General features: G+C 51.6%; 1 protein-coding gene and 1 pseudogene across 4 annotated transcripts in view; one reads left to right on the top strand and one right to left on the bottom strand.

The window, feature by feature from the left end:
* Window positions 1–21,841, top strand: part of ZFYVE28 (zinc finger FYVE-type containing 28) — a 150,641-nt gene that overhangs the window by 76,970 nt on the left and 51,830 nt on the right. For 3 of the 4 annotated variants that reach the window (XM_054486570.2, XM_054486571.2, XM_054486572.1), the window contains 3 exons: window positions 1,446–1,648; window positions 3,660–3,749; window positions 7,448–7,537. In XM_054486570.2, the coding sequence (XP_054342545.1) occupies window positions 1,446–1,648; window positions 3,660–3,749; window positions 7,448–7,537 (383 nt within the window). Of the gene's footprint in view, window positions 1–1,445; window positions 1,649–3,659; window positions 3,750–7,447; window positions 7,538–13,672; window positions 14,923–21,841 lie in introns of those variants that run through there. The other variant, XM_054486573.2, reaches the window with a different exon arrangement.
* On the bottom strand, window positions 17,716–18,332 carry LOC129035771 (transcription factor Spi-C-like; annotated as a pseudogene).

Genomic DNA, 21,841 nt, shown 5'->3' with positions numbered 1-21,841 from the left:
AGCTGTGCTGCAGCCCCACGCGGGCCACATTTGGCAGTAGCCTGTCATCTTCATCTTCCAATGAGGAAACTGAGGCACCGAGAGGAAGGTGCCCTTCCAGGTGGCGGGAACAGTCTCCCCCAGGCCCCCACCATGCGGACCCCCCAGCCTCCTCCCCTTGCCGTGCTCCCGAGCCTGACCTTGGCCCCGACACTGCCGCCCTCTCTATTGTGCCGTCCCCATCCTCCCCACCTCCCCTCTCTAGGAATCCCTGGGGTGCGGAGTCTTCATCCCACGCTGCCCCGTCCCTGTGTCCACCGTGCTCACCCCACCTTCTGAGCCACCTGGTTGGGGTGTCCTCTGCCAAGGCTTGGGTTAGTTACAGGGGCCCGCGGGCAGGTTCTCCCTCCTCCCCAGCCTCAGTTTCCACCTCTGTGGAGTGGGTCCTGGGGCAGTCATGAGATGGAGCAGGTTCTGTGCCCAGCTGGCCTGGCAGGGGCATGCATGCGCAGGGGTGTGCACAGCTCCTTGTGTGGTCCTGGTGCCCCAAGCTCTGTGCCCACCCGCAGCATGGGCCTGGGGAGATCAGCAGCCATCTCATTCTGTCACCTGGGAAATGGCTTCTTGTCCTGCATCAGCTGATCATCCCTGAGGGGACAGCAGGTGGATTGGTTCTAGCCTAAACCTGGTGAGGCCCCGGCCTCTAGACAAGCCTCCCTGTGACAACAGGTCCACCAGGGCCTGGACTCAGCCCCCGTGCCAGGGAGCACCTTGGTGAAATTCCCAGTTGCTGAGTGCACACTGAGGAGCTGCCTCGCAGCGCCCAGGGCAGACATGGGTGGATTTGTGGGTGCGGAGGAGCCCTCCTTACCTGCCCAGGAGCCCACGGACTCTCACACTGATGAGTCTCCGTTCCAGGGAAGGTTGTGTTTCTCTGGCGGTGAGCAAGTTGACAGGTGGTGTCTGTGTCTCCCTAGATAGGCTGGGGGCCTTGGGCCCGGATCAGCCCGGCCGCTTCATCCCTGGGAGCACAGACCTGAATGTGGAGCCTGGAAGTTCCAAGCTCCCTGACCTTCATCCCTGTGGCCTGGACGGGGAGGGGAAAAGAGTCACGTGGCCAGGGTTCCTCCTGCATGGAGCCCCCAGACCCAAGGGCCTCAGTCCACTCTCCCCTCCCCTCCCCTGCCATCCCCTCCCCTGCCCTGCCCTGTCCTGCCACGCCCTGCCCTCCCTGCTCCTGAGGCCCTGTGAGGACCCCGTGGGTCACATTGGGGGACATTGGTTATCGCCTTCACGATTGCTCTGAATGTAAGAAAAACCTCCTGTGGGGACCGGGAACAGGAGCTGGCCTGTGCTCTGGGGTGAGAAGAGGAGCCCTGAGGTGCGCAGTCAGGTTCCCCCGGCCGGCGACCCCTGAGAGCCTGGCCCTCACCCGGGCCCCTCCCTGAGCGCGTCCCCTCCCGCAGTGCCTGGCCGCCGGCTCCATCATCATGAACCGGGAGCTGGAGAGCATGGCCATGCGCCCGCTGGCCAAGGAGCTGACGCGCAGCCTGGAGGACGTGCGGGGCGCCCTCCGCGACCAGGCGCTGCGGGACCTGAACACCTACACAGAGAAGATGAGGGAGGCGCTGAGGCACTTCGACGTCCTGTTCGCCGAGTTCGAGCTCAGGTACTGCGGCTGTGGGTCCACAGCCCTGGCTGTATGAGCTGGGGGACGGTTGTGCCAGCTTCCGGGGCTCACCCTGATACTTCAAGCTGGAAAATTCCGCAGAGGGAGGAGCCAGGCGGGTTCAGGGCCGCCTGTGGGTGGGGTTAAGCCCTGCAGAGCACAGCTTGGAGGTGAGGTGGGGCATCTTTCCAGGGAGTGGGGTGAGCACAGAGGACACAGGTGTGGATCTGGCCGCCGTGGGGCCTCCAGGGGAAGGGCTTTGGAGAGGCCCAAGGGGCCAAACATGAATGATGCCTCGGAAGATGCGGAGACATCACAGGAAGTGAGAAGAAAACGGAGGCAGCCAGGCAGGTGCGGTGGCTCACGCCTGTAATCCCAGCACTTTGGGAGGCCCAGGCAGGCGGATCACGAGGTCAGAAGATCCAGACCATCCTGGCTAACATGATGAAACCCCGTCTTTACTAAAAAAAAATACAAAAAATTAGCCGGGCCTGGTGGTGCGCTAATCGGGAGGCTGAGGGAAGAGAATCGCTTGAACCTGGGAGGCAGAGGGTGCAGTGAGCTGAGATCCGGCCACTGCATTCCAGCCTGGGCGACAGAGCGAGACTCCATCTCAAAACAACAACAACAAAAAACAAAAAACGGAGGCAGATGGTATCCGCGGAGGTTCCAGTTAGTAAAAATGTTTCATCTTGCAATCTACTGGCCCCTAGAAGGCGATCAACCAATGCGTTAAGGGCGTTCCTCTCCAGCAAGCAAGAGCACGGACAATCGAGTTTTATTTTCTTGTCTTCCCCAGATTTTCTAAATCAGCTTCCATAAGAAAAAATTAGAGTTAGTGATTTATTTATTTATTTAATTTGTTTATTTATTTATTTATTTATTTATTTTCTGAGACGGAGTCTCTCTCTGTTGCCCAGGCTGGAGTGCAGTGGCACGGTCTCAGCTCACTGCAACCTCTGCCTCCTGAGTTCAAGCCATTCTCCTGCCTCAGCTTCCCAAGTAGTTGGGATTACAGGTGGCCGCCACTACGCCTGGCTAATTTTTTTGTGTGTTTTTAGTAGAGACAGGGTTTTACCATGTTGGCCAGGCTGACCTCAAGTGATCTGCTGGCCTCGGCCTCCCAAAGTGCTGGGATTACAGATGTGAGCTACCGCACCTGGCCTAGAGTTAGTGATTTAGAAGGAAAGAAAGTGCTGTCATCTGGGGAAGGGTTGGACAAGCCATCACCTCTCACAGCCACTGGCAGGCCTCCTGCAAGCCTCTGTGCCCAGCCTGGGCTGGCTTCCGTGTCTGTGGAGGTCCACGTGCAGAGGTCCATGTGGGGCTGCGGGTTGTTCACCCACCCGTACACGCGTTCATTCGTTTCTCTCTCCCCCATTAAGGCTAGTGCCAAGGTGGGGGATGGTCCTGCACATGAGCAGCACTGGGTCCAGGGTGGTCAGGCTCCAGGGTGAGCCCTGGGAGCTGGCACAACTGTCCCGCATGGGCAGGGCTGGGGTTTCAAGGGAAGGCCTGGAGTAGGCCTGGCTGGCAGGAGCTGTGTACTATGAAACTGCCGAAATGGGGTGGTGGTGTGGGTGTGTGTGTGTGTGTGTGTGTGTGTGTGTGTGTGTGTATGTGTATGTGTATTTTGAGAGACAAGGTCTTGCTTTGTCACCCAGCCTGGAATGCAGTGGCACCATCACCATTCACTGCAGCCTCCAACTCCTGGGCGCAAGTGATCCTCCCACCTCAGCCTCCCAAGTAGCAGAGACTGTAGGTGCATGCCACCACCACAGCCCACTTTTTTATTTTTTGTTGAGATGAGGTCTTGCTGTGTTGCCTCGAACTCCTGGGCTCAAGCCATCCTCCCACCTCAGACTCCCAACATGCTGGGATTACAGGCGTGAGGCCCCCCACCCCCACCTTGCCCAGTATTGCAGGTTTAATTGAAGATGCCCCCGCCTCTGTTTTGGAGAGGCCCCGCCATGGCCCAGGTGCGGCCTCACAGGTCTCTATGTGTTTGCAGCTACGTGTCGGCTATGGTGCCTGTGAAGTCCCCCAGGGAGTACTACGTGCAGCAGGAGGTCATCGTGCTCTTCTGCGAGACGGTGGAGAGGTGAGCACAGGGATGCTTTGGGGCTGGGGGCAGCATCTGGGGGGGCAGAGGGCAGCTCTGGGGGAACTTGCTGTGTCTCGGGAGTGCCCCAGATGGAAGGCATCAGACGTGTCTTCCCAGACTGCATCCGGCTTCTCCTCACAGGTGGGCAGAGGGTAGAGGCCACCCCTGCCTTCACCTCTGCCCTGCCCCCTTCCACCGCCCCACGGTCGCTTTTCTGTCGGCCAGAAGGTCAGATCCTACAGGTGAAGTCACGTGTCGAGGACAAAAGCTGGAAGGCTCCGGCGTGATGGGTTGGACATCCAAACCTTGTCACCTTCCTCACTCCCTCACTCCTCACCTCCTCACTTCCCCACCTCCTAACTCCTCACCTCCTCACTCCTCACTCCTCACCTCCTAACTCCTCACCCCCTCACTCCTCACCCCCTCACTCCTCACTCCTCACCTCCTCACTTCCCCACCTCCTAACTCCTCACCTCCTAACTCCTCACCCCCTCACTCCTCACTCGTCACCTCCTCACTCCTCACCTCCTCACTTCCCCACCTCCTTACTTCCCCAGCTCCTAACTCCTCACCTCCTCACTCCTCACTCCTCACTTCCCCATCTCCTAAGTCCTCACCTCCTCACTCCTCACCTCCTCACTCCTCACCTCCTAACTCTTCACCTCCTCACTCCTCACTCACCTCCTCACCTCACTCATCTCCTCACTCCTCACCTACTCACTCCTCACCTCCTAACTCCTCACCCCCTCACTTCTCACTCCTCACCTCCTCACCTCCTAATTCCTCACCTCCTCACTCCTCACTCCTCACCTCCTAACCCCTCACCCCCTCACTCCTCACCTCCTCACTCCTCACTCCTCACCTCCTAACTCCTCACCACCTCACTCCTCACCTCCTAACTCCTCACCTCCTCACTCCTCACCTCCTCACTTCCCCACCTCCTGACTCCTCAGCTCCTCACTCCTCACCTCCTAACTCCTCACCCCCTCACTCCTCACCTCCTCACTCCTCACCCCTCACCTCCTCACCTCCTCACTCTTCACCTCCTCACCTCCTCATTCCTCACCTCCTCCCTCCTCACTCCTCACCTCCTCACTCCTCACCTCCTCAATCCACACCTCCTCACTCCTCACCTCCTCACTCCTCACTCCTCACCTCCTCACTCCTCACCTCCTCACTCCTCACCTCCTCACTCCTCACCTCCTAACTCCTCACCTCCTCACCTCCTAACTTTTCACCTCCTCACTCCTCACTCACCTCCTCACCTCACTCCTCACCTCCTCACTCCTCACCTACTCAATCCACACCTCATCACTCCTCACCTCCTCACCTCCTCACTCCTTACCTCCTCACTCCTCACTTCGGATCTCCTCCCCTTCTCACTCCTCACTCCTCACTCCTCACCTCCTCACTCCTCACCTCCTCATTCCTCACCTCCTCATTCCTCACCTCCTCACCTCTTCACTCTTCACCTCCTCACCTCCTCACTCCTCACCTCCTCCCTCCTCACTCCTCACCTCCTCACTCCTCACCTCCTCACCTCCTCACTCCTCACCTCCTCATTCCTCACCTCCTCATTCCTCACCTCCTCACCTCCTCACTCCTCACCTCCTCACTCCTCACCTCCTCACTCACCTCCTCACCTCCTCCTCACTCCTCACCTCCTCACTCCTCACCTCCTCATTCCTCACCTCCTCACCTCCTCACTCCTCACCTCCTCCCTCCTCACTCCTCACCTCCTCACTCCTCACCTCCTCACTCCTCACCTCCTCACTCCTCACCTCCTCACCTCCTCACTCCTCACCTCCTCACCTCCTCACTCCTCACCTCATCATTCCTCACCTCCTTACTCCTCACCTCCTTACTCTTCAGCTCCTTATTTCTCACATTCTCACTCCTTACCTCCTCACTCCTCACCTCCTCACTTCCCCACCTCCTAACTCCTTACCTCCTCACTCCTCACCTCCTAACTCCTCACCTCCTAACTCGTCACATCCTAACTCCTCACCTCCTCTCCTCCTAACTCTTCACCTCCTCACTCCTCACTCACCTCCTCACCTCACTCCTCACCTCCTCACTCCTCACCTCCTCAATCCACACCTCCTCACTCCTCACCTTCTCACTCCTCACCTCCTCACTCTTCACCTCCTCGCTCCTCACTCCTGACCTCCTCCCCTTCTCACTCCTCACTCCTCACCTCCTCACTCCTTACCTCCTCACTCCTCACTCCTGACCTCCTCCCCTTCTCACTCCTCACTCCTCACCTCCTCACTCCTCACCTCCTCACTCCTCACCTCTTCACTCCTCACCTCCTCCCTCCTCACTCCTCACCTCCTCACTCCTCATCTCCTTAATCCACACCTCCTCACTCCTCACCTCCTCCTTCCTCACTTCTCACCTCCTCACTCCTCACCTCCTCAATCCACACCTCCTCACTCCTCACTTCCTTATCTCGTCACTCGTCACCTCCTCACTCCTCACCTCCTCATTCCTCACCTCCTTACCTCCTCACTCCTCACCTCCTCACTCCTTACCTCCTCACCCCTCACCTCATCATTCCTCACCTCCTTACTCCTCACCTCCTCACTCCTCACCTCCTCATTCCTCACCTCCTCACTCCTCACCTCCTCATTCCTCACCTCCTCACCTCCTCACTCCTCACCTCCTCACCCCTCACCTCCTCATTCCTCACCTCCTCACCTCCTCACTCCTCACCTCATCATTCCTCACCTCCTTACTCCTCACCTCCTTACTCCTCAGCTCCTTATTTCTCACATTCTCACTCCTCATCTCCTTACTCCTCACCTCCTCAATCCTCACATCCTCACTCCTCAATCCTCACTCCCCACCTCCCCAGTCCAGGAATGAGTTTTTGCTTGGTTTTAAGTCTGCTGAACAAGTGTTTCTTTTTTTGGGAGTGGGGGGGCAGGGGGAAGCTATCAATATCCTTATCAGGCTTTGTACAGTAATTTGGAGTCTGGTTTTCTCAATGGACTTTGGGGTTAAGATATAACCTTGATGTTTCTCTTGTTCGAGTGGTACTATGGTGTTTCGAAGATTTGAAATTGACTAATATCACATTGTATGTTTGTTATTTTTAAAAAGCAAATTTTTACTATTTATGCTTTGAGAAATATTTCAAATTATCAGAAAATAAGATGACGGGAAATTCCTTTTATTTTGAAAAGTCACAATGCCAGCAGGCCTGCTCACGAGGTGCAGGAAAAGCCCTCCGCAAGCCCCGGCGGGGGAGAAACGAAGCTGGTTTCTCAGGGAAGTGTTGAATTGTTTGGGGCAGTATTTTTGTTCCGTGTTCATTCTTGACACTGGAGTTGTTTCGGTTTCCTGGCTGAGCAGAGCCATCCTCTGTGTTGCCTTACTGTTTTTGCTGGGCATCATAGCTGTCCTCACACATCCTCCCTGCCCCTGCCTCCTGGGGCAGAGGTGGGGACTGGCAGATGGGAAGGTCAAGCTGGAGTCACCTGCTAGGGCATTCAGGGAAGTGCGTGGCCTTTTCCTGCAGCCCCAGCCCCTTGCACATATGAGGACTGGGGGTGGCATGTGTCACCTTTTGATGTGGCCACCACGCGTGGCTGCAGGTACAGATTGAGCTCACTGCCCGTCCCTGCTGTGGTCCTACCTGTGGCTGTGGTGGGCCAGCCCTCATGCTGCTCACTGTCCGTCTCCCCGGACAGGGCCCTGGACTTCGGGTACCTGACCCAGGACATGATTGATGACTACGAGCCGGCCCTCATGTTCAGCATCCCCAGGCTGGCCATCGTGTGGTGAGTGCCTCCTGTGCCCAGGCCCTCTGCAGAAACCTGCGGGACGGGCAGGGCTGACGGTGCCAGGTCCTGGGCGGGTGCTGGTCCATGGCGTCTCCTCCGCACAGTGGCCGCTCAGCTGTCCCGATCAGTGACAGGCAGGCCTGCTGTCGGCCCTCAGCAGACCAGGGGCCACGTGTCCTGAGTGCCCCCTGTTCACCTTGCTGGTGAGGGAGGCTCTGTCACCCTAGATAGGGCAAGGTGGCCTAACACCTGCCACCTGCCACTAGGCAGGTGAGATCCGCAGGTGAGCTCATCAGTCACAGGAGACCATGAGGGTCACACAGGGGTCATGCTCGGAACAGAGTGGCCACGCAGGGGCTGTGGGAGGCAGACTTGGTGGTAACAAGAGGACGAGCTGCCCCCGGGTCCCTCAGGAGGATGTGATTGGCTTGTTTGAATAATTTGGGGGCTGGCAGGGAGGTGAAGCACATTGGGTTGAAGGGCAGGTGGGGGCACTTGGTCTGGCTGACGGGAATACCTGTGTGGAGCCTTTCCTGCCAGTGGGCCCGTCTGGGAGAGCAGGGAACTCAAAGCAGCCTGTAGGGTCCTGTGGGGCTCGAGGACGTGAACACAGCACATGGAAGCTCAGGCCTGAAATTCACCGAGACAGGATGTGCGGGGTCACCTGCTCAGTGTCTCTGAGCTGCTTGGGGCCAAGGTCAGAGCCCAGGGGTTCTGGGGCTTGGCCCACGCTGCTCAGCCTCACCCTGACTCCAGACGGGGATTCCCCGTGCCCCTGCCAGGCGGGTGGTCACGGGTGCGGAGGAGTGAGTGGGCCACAGACAGCTTAGCGGAGCTTGCAGCTGGCGGGGCGGGGAGGGTCCAGTGGGCAGCAGCCAGCAGGTGTGGGACTGGGCAGCGCAGGGGATGGGGAGCCCTTGAGAGAGATGCCCGTGGAGATGTGGACGTCAGTGAAGTGGTCAGCGAGTGGGGGGTGGGTACAGAGGCCAGGACTGGTCCAGGCTCAGGCCGTGGAGAGACCTCACTGAGGCCGTGCTGAGGACCCCCAGGGGACCCCGGGGCACAGGCACACGTGGCAGTGCACTGGGGTTGAGCATGGATACCCCTCCCGTGGGAAATGGTGGTGCAGAGGTGGGAGCGTGCAGGGCGGGGGCAGTGCAGTGGGCTGGGGCCGGCAGCGGGGCCTGCAGGGGACAGAGGTGCTTAACCCCGGGATGCGCCGAACACCCCTTGTTGGAGTGGGGAGCAATGGGGGCTGCTGCCGGGGCCAGTCTGAACTCCCCTGGGCCAGGTCGCCCACTCCCCTAGGTCCTGGGTGCCACCTCCTCAGGGAGGGCTCCAGTGTGGTCTCTATCTGCTGGGCCCTGGCTCCCCAGAGTCCCCTCCAATAGCTCAGGGCCTGGCCTGTTTCCTGCGCTGTCCTTCCCCTGTCCTCACAGAGGTTGCGTCTTTCACAAAGTTAGCAAACCAGAGAGAGTGAGCCTCACATCGCGCCAGAGGGAGGCTCGGAAGGAGGCTCGGAAATCCTCCTACCGTTAGAGTCAGGGAACTTCCTTTCACCTGAAGACCTCAGGGCTGGAGGGTGGGGTGTCCCCAGTGGCCAGCAACAAGGTGGCTTGGAGGGAAGTGTCCTGGTGGGGAGAGGCCACCCCGGAGCACAGAGCGCCCCTTCCCATGGGCCACAGGATTTGGTGACATTGTTTTTCTTTTCTAGACAAGTGTCTCTCTGTGGCCAAACTCACTTGAAGAAAATGACAGGCAATTTTGGTCCTTATTCTTCTCTTTGTTTAAAAAACAGAACAGCAAAGATCCTGCGAGCCGGCCTTGTTTCCGCCAGGGCGCAGGGCGCTGTGAGCCTTTCCCTCGGGTACAGGTGTCTCCTTGTCCCAAGGGCACTCACAGCAAATGAACAGCTCTGCTATCCTTGTAAAAAGTTCTCCGCGAGTGCTTTGAGGTGTGGCACCAAGCCACCCGCCCACTCATGCCCGTGTCAACGCGCCAGTGGGGCCCTGGCTGGACTTCCTCTTAAAGGTTGGGCCTGGCGTGTGCAGGTGACCCCAGGTGACCTTCCGAACCGCAGGCCGCACCCCAGGCACACTGTGTTTCTGGACTTTCACACTGAGTCTGCTGCCCATGTTTGCCCGAGTACAGGCGACCGCAGAACAGCAGCCACTTCCCCCAACCAGTATCATCTGTGTCCTGCTTGCCGACCTCAGTCCACCTGCTGGTGGCCAAACCTTTGCTCCTCTTTCTGTCTTAGGCTCTCATCCTGGGAGGCAAGAGGAGGCGGGGATTAGGGGAGGCCAGAGGAGGGAGGTGGGGGGAGGTGGGGGGGCAGCTCGGTGGGGGAGGTGAGGGGGCAGCTCGGGGAGGGAGGTGGGGGATTGTAGGGGGTCAGGGAAGGGCAGCAGGCGAGGCCAGTGCTGTGGGGGGAGGCCGAGGGAGGGAGGTGGGGGAGGGAGGCTGGGGCTTCTGTTGGCAGACGCTTTGTCCCGCGGGTCCCCTCCTGGAGGCACTGGCGTGGGGTCCCTTCGGGCTCAGGACAGAGGGAGAGCCTGGAAAGGGAGTGAGGGACCCCCAGGAGGTGAAGGGGGCTTGGATTGAAGGAGGGAGGAAGGGCGAGCGGGCATAGGAGCCCAAAGCCGGAGTCCAGGGAGCAGGCCTGTCCAGGGGGGTGGCCAGCTGTGAGCCCCCCAGAGGCAGGCATCTAGTCGCGGAGCCAGGCTGTGGATATGAGGAACCGTGGGGTGCACCAGGCTGCCACTGCAACCCTCTGTGCAGCGAGCCTCGAGCAGGGCGGGTGAGTGCTGAGTGGGCAGCTGTTCCTAAGGCCGCCCCTGTGGGCTGCTCACTGGGGCCCTGCAGCCCCGCACCACCAGCAGCTCCTGGTCTTGTTCCTCGTCATCCACAGCGACAGCTTTGAGCCGGACAGGCAGAGGCCACAGCTGCCCGGGGTGGGGCCCAGAACCTGCTCCTTCTTGTGTTCACTCAGCGAGCGAGTATTGAGTGCCTACTGCATACCTCACCCTGTGCTTGTACCAGGGAGATGGACAGATGGGCTGACCCACAGTGCTGTGGAATGTTCTGGATGCTGGAAGGGGGACTCAGTGCAGGGACCCCATGGGGTGGACAGGAGCTGGAGGCATGAGGGAGAGGCTCCCCAGGGCAGCCGGCCCAGAGGTGGGAGCCATGCAGGTGGCAGGCAGGGGACGTTGGCGCACGTGGTGTGTGCTCAGGGGCATGTCCAGGGCTCGAGCAAGGACCAGGGGCCGCAGGAACTTCTGTAGAAATGAAGACCCCTATAGCCTGCATTCCTGAGCCCACATCCTCACAGGATCCTGCCTCTGTGAAGTGGGTATCCCGGGACCCCCCACCCCAGGTGACCCCCAGGGAACACTGAGAGCAGAGGGGAGGCAGGGGCGCTGAGCGGGGCAGGAGCTGAGGGTGGAGCTCCTCTGTGGCCCCTGCCCGTGACTCCGCTGCTGCCCGGGAGCCCCAGTCCCTTCTCCAGTACACAGTGTCACAGAACAGTGATGCGACATTTACCAAGCACGAGCTGCGGGCCAGGCTCCCGCCCCCCTCTGAAGGGCTCCCAGTGGCGAAGGCACCGCTGGGGGTCAACAGCTGGAGGCGGCAGAACCAAGCCAAGCCGAGGGTCAGAGCCTGCTATTCACTTGTGACACAAGAAAGCAGGAAACTCTAGTTCTGTGGCCGGCAGAGGAGGCCTGCCTGGGGCAGAGGCAGTGGTAAACTGAGGCCTTCAGGTTGGCAGGGGGAGGTGGAGGGGAGGGGTGGGTGGGACCCTGCCCCCTGTTTAGGGTGTCCTCAGCCTGGCGGGGTCTGGCCTTACCAGGCAGTGAGGACAAAACTGGGGGTCACCCCCGTGGGGACTTGCTCTGAGCCATAGGGGAGGGGCCCCACTTGCCCTGCACCCCTCAGCCTGTCCCCTCCCTAAGACCTGCATCCAGTCAGTCCCTCCTGCCGGTGGAGACAAGTGTCCTGGGGAGAGTGTCTCCACGAGGCTCAGACTCTTCGACAAACTGGTTTTACTTTTGGGGATTTATGTTAAAACAGTTTCTTTTTTTTTTTTTAAACTTTTAATTTTTTTTAATTAAAAAAAGTAGAGACAGGGTCTTGCTATGTTGTCCAGGCTGGTCTCGAGTTCCTGGGCTCTAGCAATCTGCCTGCCTTGGCCTCCTAAAGTGCTAGGATTACAGGTGTGAGCTACCGTGCCCAGCCCCAGCCTTAAAACAGTTCCTTTAAAGGAAGAAATGAAATAAAACCTCTAGACCCAGTGGTCACTTCCCAGTCCCCATCAGCACAGACCTGCCTGCCCCCGTCGCTGCTGCTTCGCCTGTCTACACTCACAGCTGTGCTTGCAGAGCCCAGGCCCCTCTCCTCTACCCCTCCCTCCCTTCCTCCCCAGCCCCTCCTTCCAGCCCATCCCAGAATCTACCCCTCCCTCCCTCCCCAGCCCCTCCTTCCAGCCCATCCCAGAACATGTCCAAGAGCCACCGCCCACATGGCCTGTGGGATGATTGCCGGATCCTCTTCAGGGGCCCTCACCCATCCACCTGTGTCAAAACAAGGTGTCACCTCAGCCCTGCTCAGACCCTTGCCAGAGCTCCCACCGTGATCTGCCTGCACTGCGCCCACACCCGGCCTCTCTCTCCAGTCCCCACGCACCTGCTGCCCTGGGTCTCTACCACGCTGTCCCCTTCGCTCCAGGGTCCCCTTGGCTGTCCTATCCCTACTGCCGCACTGTCCCCTTTTCCATGATGTTCCCTCCTCCATGCTGTCTCCTCCTCTGCACTGTCTCCTCCTCTGTGCTGTCCCCTCCTCTATGATGTCCCCTCCTCCATGCTGTCCCCTCCTCTGCACTGTCCCCTCCTCCCTGCTGTCCCTCCCTCTGCAATGTCCCCACCACTGCACTGCTCACCCAAGCCCTCTCCCAACAGCATGTTGCGTGACTTACTCTGTTATTTATTTTTCCATGTTATTGAGATAAAATTCATTACCCTATGACTCACCCATCTACAGTGCACAGTCGTTTTTGGTACATTCAGAACTGTGCAGCCATCACCACAAATTTCATAACATTTTCATTACTCACAAAGATGTCTCTTACTCCTGAGTGGTCACCTCCACCCCCTATTATCCTTCATCCTGCCCCTTAACCCTAGGGAACCACAAATCTATTTTCTGTTTCTATAGATTTGGCTATTGCGTTATTCATATAAATGGGATTTCTGTTATTTTTATGTCTCCCCCACTAGACCATAACTCTTATTCACAGATGCACCCTGAGTGCCTGGCATGTCATAGCATGGTGGACTTCTGCAGAATTTTATTGCATTGATCTGATGGGGCACAAATATATATCCACAAAGATTATCCCTGAAGTATTACTTGTAATCATAAAAATTTGAGAAGGGATGGATATCCAGAATTAAGGGATTGGTTAAAAACAATACTCTAGCTGTTTAAATAATGACGGAGAAAAATCTCCTAATGCTATGCAAAAACATCCCCAGTGTATTAAGTACAAAAATTGTTATCAAATAGTATGTCTCTATTTTACAGAGTTTCTTAACATTGATAGGTAAAACTTTTGTAAACAGAAATTAAAGCAATAAACATTCTTCTTTATTGTGGTAAAATATACATAACAAAATTTGCCATTTTGACCCTTTCTTAGGGTTTTAATGGCAAAAATTGCAATTACTTTTGCACCAACCTAATATATAGGATTTACCCTTTTGTGACTGTCTTATTTCACTTCACATAATGTTTTCAAGCTTCCTCCATGTTTTAGCATGTGTCAGAATTTCCTTCCTTTTTAAGGCTGAATAATATTCCATTGGCTATTAGGTGTTATTTTAAATAAGAAATTTGTGATAACATTCAAAAGAGTAAAATGCCTAGGAATAAATTTAATCAAGAAGGTGAAAGACGTGGATGCTGAAAACTAAAAAACGTTGCTGAAAAAATTAAAGACATAATTAAAGAGAAAGACATTCCATGTTTATGGATGGGAAGACTTAATATAATTAGAATGGCAATACTCCATAAAGTGATCTACAGACTCAGTGCAATTGCTGTCAAAACTCCATTGGCCTTTTTGTTTTGCAGAAATGGAAAAGGTGTTCCAAAATTCATATGGAACTGCAATGGGCCCTAAGTAGCCAAAATAATATTGAAAAACAAAGACAAAGTTGGAAGATTCATACATCCTGATTTCAAAACTTACTACAAGTCAAAACCTTATGGTACTGGCATAAAGATAGATGCATAGACCAATGGAATAAAATTGAGAGGCCATAAATAAACCCAAACATCTGTGGTGAACTGATTATTGACAAGGGAGCCAAGATCTTTCAATAAGGAAAGAACAGTCTCTTCAATGAATGTTCCTGGGGCAACTGGATAACCACGTGCAAAAGAACAAAGTTGGATCCTGCGATGGTTAACTTCATGTGTCATCTTGGGTAGGCCACATTACCCAGATATTTGGTAAAATACCAGTCTGAATGTTGCTGTGAAGGTATTTTTTTTCTTTTTATAATGATAAACTGGCAATTTATAATTGTGCAGATTTATAGAGTGCAAAGTTGTGTTATAATCTATGAATGCAGTGTGGAATAATTAAATCAAGCTGGTTAACATATCCATCACCTCAAATATTTAACATTTTTTGAATGAGAACATTTTAAATTTACTTTCTTACAATTTGGAAATGTACAAGACTCTATTATTAACTGTATTCACCATGATGTGCAAAGAACTCAAAAAAAGAAAAAAAATTCTTCTAGTCTGAGATTTTATACTCTTTGGCCATTCCCCACACCCCCAGCCTCTATAACCACTGTTGTGCTCTCTGATTCTATAAGTTCAATTGTTTGAGATTCCACATGTAAGTGAGAACATATGGTATTTGTCTTTCTGGACCTTACTTATTTCACTTAGCATAATGTTCTAAAATTCCATCCAATTTTTCACAAATATCAGAATCTCTTTTGTTTTTAAGGCTGAATAGTATTCTATTGTGTGTATATATACCACATTTTCTTTATTCATCTGTTAAACACTTAGGTTGATTTCATATCTTAGCTATTGTGAATAATGCTGCAATGAACATGAGACTACAGAAATCCCTTCAACAAACTGATTTCAGGTGTTTGGGGTAAATACCCAGAATTGGGATTGCTGGATCATATGGTAATTATGTTTGTAGTTTTTTTGAGGAACCTCTATACTGTTTTCGATAATGGCTGTACCAATTTACATTCCTACCAATGGTGTGCAAGGGTTCCCTTTTCTCCACATCCTTGGTAACACTTTCATCTTCTTGATAAAAGATATTCAGACAAATGAGAAATGATATCTCACTGTGGCTTTAGTTTGCTTTTCTCTAATGACTAGTGATGTTGGTCATTTGTATGTCTTCTTTTGAGAAATGTTTTTATCCCTGAAATGCAAGGATGGTTCAATATACACAAATCGATAATTGTGATACATCACATTAATAGAATGAAAAAAACCATATGATCATCTCATTAGATGCAGAAAAAGCATTTGATAAAATTCAACATCCTTTTATGATGAAAACTCAGCAAATTAGATGTAGAAGGAATGTATCCCTTCAAGGGCACCATTGAGTGAAAATGTAAAACAAAAAAAAGAAAGAATGTGCCTTAACACAATAAAGGCCATATTTAATGAGAAGCCCACAGCTAACATTATACTCAATGGTGAAAAATTGAAAAGCTTTCCTCTAAGATAAGGAACAAGGCAAGGATGCCTACTCTTGCCAATTCTATTAAATATAGTATTGGAAGTCCTTGCCAAAAAAATTAGGCAAGAGACAGAAGGAAAAGGCATCCAAATAGGAAAAGAAGTGAAACTGTTACTGTTTGCTGGCAACTTTATTTTATATATATATGTATGTGTATATATATATATAAAAAAAATAAAGTTGCCAGCAAACAGTAACAGGTTCACTTCTTAAATATATATAAATATATATATTTGAGATGGAGTCTTGCTTTGTCACCCAGGCTGGAGTGCAGTGGCACGATCTCAGCTCACTACAATGTCCACCTACTGGGTTCAAGCGATTCTTCTGCCTCAGCCTCCTGAGCAGCTGGGACTACAGGCACGCGCCACCCTACCCAGCTAATTTTTGTATTTTTAGTGGAGACGGGGTTTCACCATATTGGCCAGGCTGGTCTTGAACTCCTGATCTGGTGATCCACCTGCCTCGGACTCCCAAAGTGCTGGGATTATAGGCGTGAGTCACTGCACCCAGCTGGCAACCTTATCTTATACGTGGAAAACCCTACAGACTCCACCAAAAAACTGTTAGGACTAATAATGAATATAGTAAAGTTCCAGGACACAAAATCAACACACGAAAATTAGTAGCATTTTTATACACTAACAATACACTATCTGAAAAAAGAAATCAAGAGAATAATCTCATTTACAATAGCTACAAAAAAAAGATACTAAGGAATAATTTTTATCACAGAGGTGAAAAATCTGTACACTGAAAACTATAAAACATCAATGAAATCAATTCAAGAAGACAAATTAAAGATATTCCATGTTCATGGATTGGAAGAATTAGTATTGTTAAAATGTCCATACTACCCAAATAAATCTACATGTTTAATGTAATCCCTTTCAAAAGCCCAACATCATTTTATTTATGGAAAGAGAAAAAAGTCCTAAAATTCATATAGAACCATAAAAACCCACGAATAGCCAAGGCAATAAAGCTGGAGATATCACACTACCTGATTTTAAACTGTACTACAAAGCTATAGTAATTTTAAAACAGCTTGGAATTGGCAAAAACAAAACAACAGGACACAAATACCAGTGGAACAGAATAAAGAGCCCAGAAATGAACCCAACTAATTTTCAGCAAAGGTGCCAAGAAGACAAGGACAGCCTCTTCAATAAATGGTGTTGGGAAATCTGAATTTTCACATCAAAGAATGAAGCTAGAGCCTTATCTCACACCATATAAAAAATCAACTCAAAATGGATTAAAGGGCTAAATATAAGACCAGAAACTCTAAAACTACTAGAAGAAAACATAGGGGAAAGACTACACAACATTAGTCTGGGTAGTGACTTTTTGGATTTGGCCCCAAAGTACAGGTAACAGAAGCAAATATAGGTAAATTGGATTACATCAAACTGAAAAGCTTCTGCACAGCAAAAGAAACAACAGGGTGCAAAGACAACCTATGGACTGGGAGAAAATATTTACCGTTCATACGTCTGATGGGTTAATATCCAACGTATATAAAGAACTCAAAAAATTCAACAGCAAGAAAACAATTTAAAAAATGGGTAAGAGACTGGGCATGGTGGCTCATGCCTGTAATGCTAACACTTTGGGATGCTGAGGCAAGAGGATTGCTTGAGGCCAGGAGTTTGTGTCCGGCTTAGGCAACATAGTGAAACCTCATCCCAACAGCAAAAATCCAGGTGTGGTGGTGTGTGCCTGTAGTCCCAGCCACTTGGGAGGCTAAGGTGAGAGGATTACTTGAGCCCAGGGGTTCAAGTTTGCAGTAAGCTATGATCACGCCATTGAATTATAGTCTGGGCAATGGAATGAGACTCTGTCTCTTAAAAGCAAAAAATAAAATAAAATAAAATAAAAAAGACTTAAAGACAAGGGGAAAAGGAAAAAATGTGAGAAGGGAACTGAATATACATTTCCACTGAAGTTTTTGAAGGCATGAATGTATTTTTGCACAAACGGTTTTATCATATGCAATTGTTTTTTGTAAATGACTTTTTGTAAAGCCAGCAGATACAGGTTAGAGTGATTTTTCACCTGAGTATATGACAGAAAAATGTTTGAATCATTATTAGTTACCTGTACTGGCAGTACGAATCTGGAAGAAAGTGGTTGAATAGAGAATAGTAAGAGCAAGGCCATTTAGTCTGTACATTCACATAGGGCTTGGTCATTTGCAACAATAAATTTGTTCATTGGCAGGATTTCCCACCAAGTTAGTATAGATTCTATGCTATTTGATAAAAGATAGCAATAATAAAGTTAATTTTTTTTTCTCTTCAGCATTTGCTTTAAGAGAAAAATCCTGAAGCTTGTAGGGATTTCTGATGCCAGGAAACCATGAAACGTGAGAGTATATTTAGCAATCAGGGTGACTTAGCTCATGGTAATTGGCACATGTATAGTTATAATTTGCATTCTAGTTATTTAAACTAAGATATTCTTGATCAGGCTGAACATACTGTGAGTAGAAGATTGCTTTCCCCAATAAATAAGATAGAGTCTTTGGAGGATGGCCTTGGTAAATTGGTAAGTCAGCTTCCTCTGGATTTTGGTGATTTCTCCAGTTCTTCCGTAATTCCTCAGGGCCCTGGCAATTTTCTGAGTAAGTCATGGGGTTCCGGTTGACTTTTCTTTCTCCCTAAGGGTTTTCCCTAAAGTTTTTCTTTATTTTTCAATACAAACGGAAAGATGTCTTTGGTTTTATCTACTCCTGGATACAAGACGCCATCTTGGCATTACGTGGGGATTCGTGAAGGTATTAAAACGGTCAGAGCTTCTTCCTGCTACTGCAGGTTCCTCTGTGGGCAACACTCCTTAGCAGATGGAATTTCCTCTGACATGAGGACAGTGGCTGATGAAAGCCAGGTAATTTTTGTCATCTGGGGAGGACTGAAGATCAGTTGAATGTTACCTCAGTACCTCAAAAGCACCTTCAAATGATTCAGCCAGCTTGTCTTGTTCAACACAAGTCATGCTTCATTGAATGGATGATTCTACCCGTCCGTGTCCACTGTAGCATCCACTGTACAATGTGGATATAACCTTCCCTGTCCTCTGAAACGCACATCAGCACCACCCTGCTGTGAGGTATTTTAAAGATGAGATTAACATTTAAATCAGTAGATTCTGAGTACAGCTGATGACCCTCCATGGTGTGGGTGGGCCTTATCCAATTAATGGAAGGCCCTGAGAGAAATAGACTGAGATCCCCAAGTAAGGGGGAATCCGGCTTCCAGACTCCTTGGATTGGAGCTGCCATGTCAACTCTTCTTCGGGTGTCCAGCAGAATTTGGACTTGCCAGCTCCCACAATTGTATGAAACAATTCCTTAAAATAAATATTTCTCTCTTGTTCTGTTTCTCTAGAGAACTTTGATACAGAGGGTAAATCTTCCTGTTCTCAGATTTTGCAATGGATTTGACATCAAAAGCACCGCCACAAAAAGATAAAAAGAGAAACTGGACTTCATCAAAATTAAAAATTGTGATGCATCAAAGGACATTATAAAGAAAATGAAAAGACAACCTAAAGAATATTTGCAAATCATATATCTGATGAAGATTTAATGTCCAGAACATATAAAGAACCCCTACAACTCAACAACAAATCGACAAACAACCCAATTTAAAAATGAGGAAAGACTTGAATAGACATTTCTTCCAAGAAGATATACACATGGCCAACAGGCACATGAAAAGATGCTCCACATCGTTGGTTACTAAGGAAATGCAAATCAAAACCATGATGAGATGCCACTTCACACCCAGCAGGATGGCTGTAATCAAAAAAATGGAGAAGATTACATGGGGAGAGCGTAGAGAAGTCAGAACCCTTGGATTGCTGGCAGGAGTGTAAAATGCCGCAGCTGCTACGGAAAACAGTTGGTGGTTCCTTAAAAAGTTAAACATAGAATTATATGATCCATATGGTCATACCATATACCCTTCTAGGCATATACCCAAGAGAAATGAAAACATATGTCCGTGAACAAACTTCTACATGAATGTTTATGGCAGCATTATTCATAATAGTCCAAAGGCAGAAACAATCCAAACGTCCACCCGTGGATGAATGAAGAAATGTACGCGCGGGAATATTCGCCACGTGCCACAGCATGGTGAGCCTTGAAAACGTGGTGCAAGGTGAAAACCGGTCACAAAGGTCACATATTATGTGATTCCATTTATATGAAACACCCAGAATAGGCCAATTCATAGAGACAGAAAGCAGATGAGGGATTGCCAGTGGCTGAGGCGAGGAAGTCAGTGGTGATTATTAAAAGGGTGTTTTCTGGGGTGATAAAAACCTTTTGAAACTAGAGAGGTGATGGGTGCACAGCACCGTGAATGCAGAAAATGCCTCAGAATTGTACCCTTTAAAACAGTTGTTATATGAATTTATTTGAAAAAAGAAAAGGGAAGACTGGCCACCCCCGCTTCCAGCAGGACCCAGCTTTCTCCACTGTGCGGGGCGTCCTCTCTCCTGCTCACCTTAGCTGGACCTGGGCTGAGCCCCTTATGGTGCCCCCACACCCCTGACCACACCGAGACCCCTGGTCCAGCCTGCCAGGCTCACTGGTGGGTGCTGCTTACCCCTGCTCATGGCAGCAGGGACACAGGCCATGGGCAGTGGCTGCATCGGACTCACCGTTTCCGGCAATAGCTCATTCCCAGGCCTCATTCTGAGCCCCTTCAGCCAGATTCCTGCAAGTGCCAGGCCAGGTGCAGAGACAGATGCTGAGTCTCAGGCAGCCGCCTGAGGGCTGCTCCCCACCTCTCCCCACCTCTGGCCCCCACACCCCGTTACTTCAGCACCTGGGCCTGATCTCCTGTCCCACGGGCCTTCTCTCTGTAGTTCTGGCACCTGCTCAGCCACTGTGGAGTGCACGGCCCTGTGTCCACCACACGAAAGACAACACACAACTGGATGCGGGGATACAGCTCAGGGGGTCCTTGGGTCCCTGCAGGCTCCTAGGAGGAGGTGGCGCAGCAGCCTCGGGGTCTGAGCCTCCTGATGAACGAGTTATTTTCTGAGGTCCTGGGCCAGCAGCTCTCATGGGCGGGCCTTGTCCCCCACACCTGCTGACTGCCATGGGGGCAGCTGGGTCCTCCCTCGGCCATGCTGCTGCCCGGTGCAGGCAGAAGCGAGGTTTCCAGAGGGGCAGATGTTGGGTACACGGGTCATTGCAAGGCTGAGTCCTACACCCAGCAGGGGAGGGAGCTCTACTGGGTTTAGGGATGGCTTCCCTGAGGCTTGGCCGCTGGAGTCAGGGCTGCCCCCTTCCCTGCTCTGTTTCCCTCTGCCTTTGTCCTGAGACTGCCTGATTCACCCATAAAGTTAAGGCTCTATTTGGGTAATTGTCCCCTGAATACTGTCATTTAATCAGGACAGGCAGCTCATGTAAGAGCTACAAAGGAGACCAAGCAGAATGGAAGGCTGGCTGTGCTGTCCCCTCACCCACAGGTGGTCAGGATACAGCACCCTGCCCAGCTGAGCTGGCCACTCCACAGGGGCCCTGGAGGCAGCACTGCACATACTTTTCCTGTGACTTTCAAATCTTTCTTTTTGCACATGAAACCCAAAGGTTTTTAGGGAAAAACATTCCCTTTGTTCAATTCTGTTTATCAGCCTTTCTCACTGAGCTGGGCGTGTTAGACAAGGAGACTGTCCCTGAGCTGCCAGGGACTCAGTGTTGGCTGGACCTGACCCTGATGTCACGTCTACTGAAAGAGACAGGCCAGTGGTGCTCCATGTACACAGACAGTCCCACATGGCCCTTGTCTGTGCTCTGATGAGGAAGAATATGATGAGGGACAGGGGACGAATTCATGGGTGGACGCTCCCCAGGCACCTGAGACATGGTCTGGTCCCAGGAGACCCAGGAGATGGCGCCCAGAGAAGGTCCTCTGGGATGGGTGCCCTCAAGGAGAGACAGGCTGAGACATGGATGATCAAGGCACACTCGGAGCTGGGCAGGGCTGGACGGTGCATGGAGAGGAGTGGGGGCCACCGGAGGTGGCATCTGGGAAGCTTGTCCTTCAGCAGGCTTTGAGCCGGACTCTGGGGTAGGGACAGTGAGGAAAGCCGGCCTCAGCCATATGGGGCCCCAGTCCTGGGGAGGGGAGCTTCTCGGGGCATGGTGGGCACCACAAGGGAGGTGGGTCCTGTGTGGGGGATGAGGGGAGGCTGCTTTGGTCTCGTGGCGTGGTGGAGCATTGGCCAGGCTGCAGGAAGGGAAAACGTGCAGGCCTCAGCTCACACCTCCAGCTGGTTTTGCTTTTGGAGAAGATGGTTCCAGGTCCAGTTCTCATAAGGCTCTGCAGATAAATTTAACCACAAATCCAGTTTTTATTACTTGCAAGAAGGTAGATTTTGGTAACAAACCTTGAGGCTAATTATCTGATTGCAGCACTGATGTGTGCAGATACACTTTTCTGAGTACTTTATGACCCCTCCAATGAACACAAGCTAATCACCTGCAA

The sequence above is a fragment of the Pongo pygmaeus genome, chromosome 3 (genome assembly GCF_028885625.2).
Source record: "Pongo pygmaeus isolate AG05252 chromosome 3, NHGRI_mPonPyg2-v2.0_pri, whole genome shotgun sequence".
Classification (NCBI taxonomy): domain Eukaryota; kingdom Metazoa; phylum Chordata; class Mammalia; order Primates; family Hominidae; genus Pongo; species Pongo pygmaeus.
This window is presented reverse-complemented; position numbering and strand designations above follow the sequence as displayed.